The 7922-nt window shown below is 32.1% G+C and overlaps 1 protein-coding gene across 2 annotated transcripts; it reads right to left on the bottom strand.

Annotated features, from left to right (window-relative positions):
• Positions 1-442: 442 nt before the first annotated feature.
• LOC149775555 (uncharacterized) lies at positions 443-7191 on the bottom strand. 2 transcript variants are annotated; one of them, XM_089944153.1, is made up of 3 exons: positions 7033-7191; positions 1156-1347; positions 443-609 (listed from the first exon to the last, which is right to left on the bottom strand). In XM_089944153.1, the coding sequence occupies exons 1-3, from the start codon at positions 7082-7084 to the stop codon at positions 536-538; spliced, it is 318 nt and encodes a 105-aa protein (XP_089800279.1). In that variant the 5' UTR covers positions 7085-7191; the 3' UTR covers positions 443-535. The 2 variants fall into 2 exon arrangements, with proteins under 2 accessions (XP_089800279.1, XP_089800280.1); XM_089944154.1 differs by having other exon boundaries at positions 1156-1344.
• Positions 7192-7922: the final 731 nt, after the last annotated feature.

Below are 7922 nucleotides of genomic sequence, written 5' to 3'. Positions count from 1 at the left end.
CAGGTGAGATGGCAGTGATCCGTAACGGAGAGCGCTTTAGACCACTCGGCCACGTACGAGGCAGTTGGACCTACCTTAGTTTAATATCGTCCTAACTCAGTCTTAAGAACTAAGCACATTTTCACAGTGATACTTCCATTTAATAGGATTCATTATTTTAATCACGCATTCATTTCTATGTTCATATATTTTAATCACGCATTCATTTCTATGTTCATATATTTTAATCACGCATTCGTTTCTATGTTCATATATTTTAATCACGCATTCGTTTCTATGTTCATATATTTTAATCACGCATTCATTTCTATGTTCATATATTTTAATCACGCATTCATTTCTATGTTCATATATTTTAATCACGCATTCATTTCTATGTTCATGCATGCTTGAAATAATATTTTAGATACTATTGGGAATAAAAAATAAATTAAGAGATAAGTTAACATCCAAAAGAATGTTTTATTAATGGTCGGTTCAGTATGTCCCCATTATATCACTTGGATAAAAACATATGAGAGCTGAAATAAACTGTTCAGTGTTCTGGAGATCCGGGCTCTGGTGTCGTGGTAACATGCAATAGCAGATTGGAGAGATCTAAGGGAATGTCTGAAATAATAATAAAAAAAAACAAACAAAGGAAATAGTCAAGAACAAATAAAATGATCAAGAACGAAGGAAATAGTCAAACACAAGGGAATTAGTCAAGAGCAAGGTATTAGGTATAATATTATAATGACGTGATCCAAATGAGACAAACGATGGTTACAAAGGCAACATCAATATGGTTTCCAGTCCCTTCTATATCAGGGTGAATTAGTCTAAAATAGTTCGTTTTACTTTCTGGTATAGGCAAAAGTACCCTGACCTGTGTCGATGACCTGTCATATATATTGCGTGCTGACCTGTGTCCATGTTTTCTCACATATATTGCGTGTTTCCGTTCTCTTTCAATATCCTGCTTAAAGTAGTTCAGGACCAAAGCAGTAATTCTCACCGGTCACAATATTTATGAGAGTAATATCACCGCCTGATATTTATTTTCTTAGATACATATACCAAATTATTTCATTTCACTAATGCGATCCTCTAGTGAAATGCGATAAATAAACACTCAAAGAAAATGCTAGTTTACGGTAAAATGAAATGACTTACTGTGTCCTCCAAGATGCAGGCAATCGAACGGTTCGTTACAGCAGGGATGCGGCCCACAGCAACGTCTACAGCCATCCAAGATGACAGAACCGAAAGGGTCGGGGGGTAGGAGCTCGTCTGGCAGAAGACCGCCGAATTGATCCAGGTCAAGACCGGAGTCTAAAAATCTCTTTTTGACTGGTCCAGCCACTACTAAAGGTAAACGTTGTATATAAACTATGTCCCTTTGGACATAGCATTCCTGTAGATATGTACGCTGAATCAATGATTTTTAAATGTTTTATTTCATTTAGTTTTGCCAACTTTTGTAAACAATGTAATTAATTTTACAATGAATATAATTCGTCTTCAAGAAAAAATAACATACTGTTGAAGAAAAACCTTTACTGATAGATTCTTCATATATACACACACACACACACTAGAATTCGTAACCTATCAACGTGAATTAATCATTTAATTAGATGAAAAATATACAAACAAAATGTTTACTTCTCGCAGGAAATATATAGAATTCTATAGACATTTACTTGTCGCGGGAAATATCGTATAGAATTCTATAGACAAATATTTACTTGTCGCAGGAAATATCGTATAGAATTGTGTAGACAAATCTTTACTTGTCGCAGGAAATCTCATAGAATTCTAAAGACAAATATTTACTTGTCGCAGGATAATATTACATAGAATTTTATCGACATGGATCTAATGCCATATCGTGGTATTTCATGTTTTCTCAATTCATGACAGGGCGCAATATTCTACGACACTTTATATAGCATGGCAACATATTAATCCATGTTAAAAAGTATTGAAAATCATGTTATCGCATTATTAGATTAATATTCCTAATATTTCCTTAATTATATAGTGCATATGCATTTCTTATACAATAATCTAGAAACAAACATAACACTTATTTCCCTAGAAGTGTGACAAAAATAGGCAGGATGCTTTATTTAAAGAGTAAGAAAGTTGTTGTATTGTGATTCTGACATTATACAACATTAAATGGTACAGGTTCCAAAATACAACGAAAGAACAATGACTGTCACATCGATAGTATTACTGCTACTATTACTACTACTACTATTACTACTGCTACTATTACTACTACTACTATTACTACTACTACTATTACTACTAATACTAATACTACGGGTCTCACTTTCACCCCAAGACACCCCAATACACCCCAGGAAACCCCAAGACTCTCAAAGAACACATCAAGACTCAATAAATTTACCTACTTTAAATTTCAACAACAACACAAACAAACATAGAAACAAAAAGTGTGAATATTTAGCGATTGTTTATTTAACGGAAAAAGTAGTGAGGTCAAAGAGTTGCAAAGGGAAAGAACTCCCATTTCGACGAAGAGTGTTCGGGTGCAGTAATGTGAATTCTTATCAATATTTATAAGTAGCAATGCCACATGGGAGCAAGACATTTCGACACCAGAAAATTCCCAAGACATTTCGACCCCAAGACACTTCAACTCCAGTCAAGGGACAATTCGCCCCCAATTTATGCATATTTAAAATAATAATTAGCACTAATATTAATTTCCACTAATCACGCCATTATTCATTGACGTCTGCAATTAAATAAGATACCAACACATCTTTAAGTCGCCGAAAAAAATGTGAACAGTTAATTAAAATTAAAGTCACATTTATTAAATTAATGAATGCACGCTAATCTGAATGAAAAGAAATCACAATTACTGCACACTAGAAATTTGCATAAAAATATCCGATTTTAGTTTTAGAAGCAATAATTAACACACTGCTAATGATCATTCCCACTAATCACACGGTTATTCATTGATGTCTGCAAGTTATAAAAAAAAAGATGTAAACAGTCAATTATAACTAAAGTCACTTTTATTAAGTTAATCAATGCACGCTAATTTGAATGAAAAGAAAAAGGTTTGAAAATTAAACGCACCACACGCTTTAAATTTGTACAAAAGAGCCAAACATTTTCATTACATGCTAGTTTTTATCGTAAGCTTTAATAAAGGTGTTTGGCATACTTGTGTGTACATTTTGCATTAATTTATAGTAATTACAGTTTATATTGTGACATTTCGATCGGACATATTTTGGTATAATATGAACTGAACTGTTAATTGTGACAATGGCGTTTTATCCTTATATACAATATCATAAGCATTTCAGGCCTCGCCAGCTTGCTTTGTCTTGTAATAGATGCGGGAAATGACAGCTTCCCATTTGCGATACAGGTTCATGTAATGATTCATTATCCTTTTTTATTCTGTCAGTCTTCCTCTCTTAAATATTTATATTTATTTATCTATTTATTTCTGAATTGAACATATCAAGTAGCATAGATGATGCTTGTATATTCATACATGTTAGATATAATAGTATATATATCATTATTTTTTCCTTCAAGCCTACCAACGTTATACATTTATAGAATTTCTTTTTGTTGAGAACATAATGTAAATAATTAAATATTGAATCAATTAACGATTAGCAAAAACATCTTACTAATTTCAATATTTCAGGCTGACTCATACATTGTTTTCAGTAATTGCGAAGTATTAGATGTTTGACTTTAAATACCAATATATCATGTTCTGTAGTTTTGAAGGTATTTTATTTCTAAATTAACTAGTACTGAGCCTGAAGTTAGTTGCGAAATCTTCTGTACAATAAATCAATACTATGATTACAGATACATGTAAATTCTTAATAATATTTAGCTTTCCAAAACACAATATATATATATATATATATATATATATATATATATATATATATATATATATATATATATATATATATATATATATATATATATATATATATATATATATATATATATATAATAATTAGTAGTATATAATAATAGCTTTATTAATTACGGTGTATTTTCCATTTTGTGATTTAATGTACTTTGATATCTGTATAAGTTTAATGTCCTTGAGGACCTTTCCGAAAATCTCTGTCTTTTGCTTTTCGGATTTGCACCTCCAGACGCTGTCATGTATGTGTCAAATGTATTCTTTTTTCGTTAACTGATAAGTCCCGCTGTCGTAAAGAGCGCTTCTATCAACCATGAAATGGAGCTGTGAAACGCTGAAAAGTTTGTGTATTAGATCTTGCGCGTGTTGTGGTTTCCAATCGACGGAAAGTTGTAGAATGTTATTAATGGACTCTGCATTGTCATTAGTCAAATTCACGCGTTCAGCATTTTTTGCAGCTATCTTTTTGAAAAAATATTTACGTACTCTTGGTTTCAAGTTATTTTTAAAATATGGTGCAAATATCGGATGCTGTTCATTGATGATTGTTTCCAAAAGTTCCAATCGACTTTCAAAATCTATTGCAGTATTTGCGTCTGTGATGACACCGGTATCAAATATTTGGGTCATTATTATATCACGTTTACCATTTTCCACCATATTTTATTTTGAAGGAAGTGCCTGACATTGTCGTTCAGATGTTTCGTGCACAGAAAGCGTGTAGCCGAGGGGAATACAGGCTCTATTGGCTTGGTTATACTCTTCTCGTCATCACTTCCAAATTCCATCATTTCAGGCACTCTTACTTCCACGGACTCGACATCTCTATCTAGCTCTGTAGCAATATGTTCCAGAAAGCTCTTGTAAGTCTGTAAGAGGCGTACGTGTACAGAAGGACATGATCAATACATATCGGATGTTCGTTTGTACTGTTTCCGTCAACTCTTTGATAAGTTATACTATCGTTTTACTCGTCAATAACTCGTTGATACGTTGTACTATCGTTTTACTCGTCAATAACTCTTTATGCAGTTTGTTTTGTAAATATAATGCGAAGAAAGCAGATTTGCTAGAGAACTCAATAATCAATAAATATGCATTGCCGTCTGATGGTATTGATAATGGCCTGGTTTACTAAAGGTTAATTTTATATTTTCTTTATGGAAACATTGCAAAGTTATTTTGGTAAAAATAAATGTAAATGCGATAGCTCATATCTTTTTTTTCTGATTTCAGCTAGAAACTTGCTATATTTAATAAATTTAAAACGATGAAAAATCTACCTTGTATATTCTATTACTATGCTTGCGAAAACATTAATAACCTCTATAACAAACCAGTTATGTGTGTTTCATCGTTTTTTCTTCTTTTAATCAGTCTGTAATTTGGGTAATATTATTGGCATGTCCTCTCGATTCGCTCTTGAGACAGTAATTCATACAGAGAATTAAACGACTTGGTGGTTTGTGAGTTATTGTTGATAATTAATTGTCTATGTGACTGTACCAATCAGACAGCTTAGATAAATTACATCTGATATATCAAGCATGACACTGATGTAAAATCGAAAGGAATTACAGAGCGACTTTCCTTCACGGCTACTTAAAATCAAGGGAAATGACTCGCGTGGAGCTTGTAATACTCTTTGGTCATTTATTCTGAACGTCTGTCAAAAATGTTGATACACGATTTAAAATGAAAATTTGTATATAAACAGTTTATAACAAAATAAATGAGAAAGGTATGGTGCATAGCCATTAAATAAGCAAATTGTTTAATAATGTTATAAAATTAAAGATATTTGATGCATAAGAGTTAGTTTCCGTGGGTTATTGGAAATTGGGACATCAACCAATACTATTAATCACTGATGTCTGTATGTGTGTTTGCTTTTCTTTCTCTCTTCTTAGTACGTTTTTGAGAGCTTTGGTGCCAATATATGTAATACTGGGGTGTTCTTGGAGAGTCTTGAGGTGTCTTGTGGTGTCTTGGGGTGTTTAGAGAGACCACTACTACTACTACTACTACTACTACTAATAACAATAATAATAATAACAATAATAATAGTCGTTGTCAGCGTCGTGTTCGTTGTCGTAATCATCATCATCGTTGTCGTCGTCGTCATAAATTACTTAGTTCAAATTCTTAGGTAACGTTTCATAAAAATCTAAAATTAACATTTCGATAAGGAAAGGAGTATGCATGTCTAATCTATAATCGTAATAGCATATTTGATTGTGAAATCACTTCGTATTACTTCATTAACAGTACTCGGAACAGGTGTTTGTAAAATCGTATAGTTTCATGAATGCATTTATAATTGATATTCCTTACAGGGTTTTTAAACATAAAGGACATTACAAATCAAGCTTGAATTAATCATTTTAGATTTATTACTTTTCAAGAATGCTTGTGCAGATGTGTATTCTGACAGAGCACAAAAAAATAAGGATTTTATACCAACATCCATCCTAAATTGGCATCAAAACACGTGACCCCTTCTAAAACAAATCATACTTAATCAGGAACATAAGACTTTTTTTCATTGTTGTTTCTTATTTACCAATAGAGACCTTTGAACTAGAATCACAATTTCGTCTTCTTCACATTTGGTATTTATTTTATTTCATTTTTTAAAATTATATCTGTGTCGGTCTTCCTTTATTATTCTTAAGATATTTCCTACAGGTATACACACTGACCAACAGATCCAATTAAAAAACTATAGATAATCATACTGACCGGTAGATCCAATTAAAACACTACAGGTAAGCATACTGCCGACAGATCCAATTAAAACACTACAGGTAAACATACTGACCAATATAGCCAATTAAAAGACTACAGGTAAACATGCTGATCGGCAGATCTAATTAAAAGATTACAGGTAAACATACTGACCAAAATAGCCAATTGAAACACTACAGGTAAACATACTGACCAATATAGCCAATTTAAACACTACAGGTAAACATACTGACCGACAGATCCAATTGAAACATTACAGGTAAACATACTGACTAATATAGCTAATTAAAACACTACAGGTAAACATATTGACCAATATAGCTAATTAAAACACTACAGGTCAACATACTGACCGGCAGATCCAATTAAAAGGCAGATGGCAACAGCTTGTAAGTTCTTTAACATCTTGGAGGTTGTGGACAAACTGGAGCCACGTTGTAATTTTCTGGATTTTCAAATATGAAATTTCGTTATCTAGCCAACACTAGCCACGTTCTTATGCCCTTAGAGGCTTAGATAGGAAAAACGTGCTCTATCTGGCCGTGCGTGATTTGCACTGGATTTACTGCTTATCAGTCGTCTGTATGGTACTACTAAACTGGTTTTACTCGAGCAGGTCTACCTTAAGTTTTTGTTTCCAAAGAAAAGCATATATATATATATATATATATATATATATATATATATATATATATATATATATATATATATATATATATATATATATATATATATATATATATATATATATCCATTACATATATTCATTCGTATATTAATCTCCTCTTACACGCTTCCATTCTCTCTCTCTCTCTCTCTCTCTCTCTCTCTCTCTCTCGTTATTTTCAAGATTAGGATATTAAAGTTTGAACTTTAATGGAATAAATATGTATTCCATCCTTTAAATTCATAAATGGAGGCGTCTGGATTAAATTGCACATTTAAAAAGAATATTTGCACGTATAACATTCAACTGGTGGTATGAATTTAACAAAACAACTTCACTGTACATGAAAGGATGATACAATCCAATATTTGTTACTAGTTAGAAAAACAATCCTCATTATGTTTATGTATTAACATGCCGTGGCCAGTCTAAACTTCACGAGAAAACCCAACAAATAATAACCAATGAAAACTAATACGCATTATTTTCAATGCGTTGTCATGGAGACAGAATTTTTCCCTGTTTCAAGTGATGTACATAAACTTCTTTAAGACTATTGTTATAGGCAGTAGTCCG

Source organism: Sinohyriopsis cumingii, chromosome 19 (genome assembly GCF_028554795.1).
Source record: "Sinohyriopsis cumingii isolate HCF-2022 chromosome 19, ASM2855479v2, whole genome shotgun sequence".
Classification (NCBI taxonomy): domain Eukaryota; kingdom Metazoa; phylum Mollusca; class Bivalvia; order Unionida; family Unionidae; genus Sinohyriopsis; species Sinohyriopsis cumingii.
The sequence above is the reverse complement of the archived record's forward strand: the minus strand, read 5'-3'. Positions and strand labels throughout refer to the sequence as shown.

Coding starts and splice junctions, on each gene's coding strand:
- LOC149775555 (XM_089944153.1), bottom strand. CDS start 7,084: ATGTTAAAGAACTTACAAGCTGTTGCCATCTGCCTTTTAATTGGATCT. Junction 1,348..7,032: donor CCTTTTAATTGGATCTGCCG/GTCAGTATGTTG, acceptor GTTTACCTTTAG/TAGTGGCTGGACCAGTCAAA. Junction 610..1,155: donor CCTGCATCTTGGAGGACACA/GTAAGTCATTTC, acceptor TTATTATTTCAG/ACATTCCCTTAGATCTCTCC.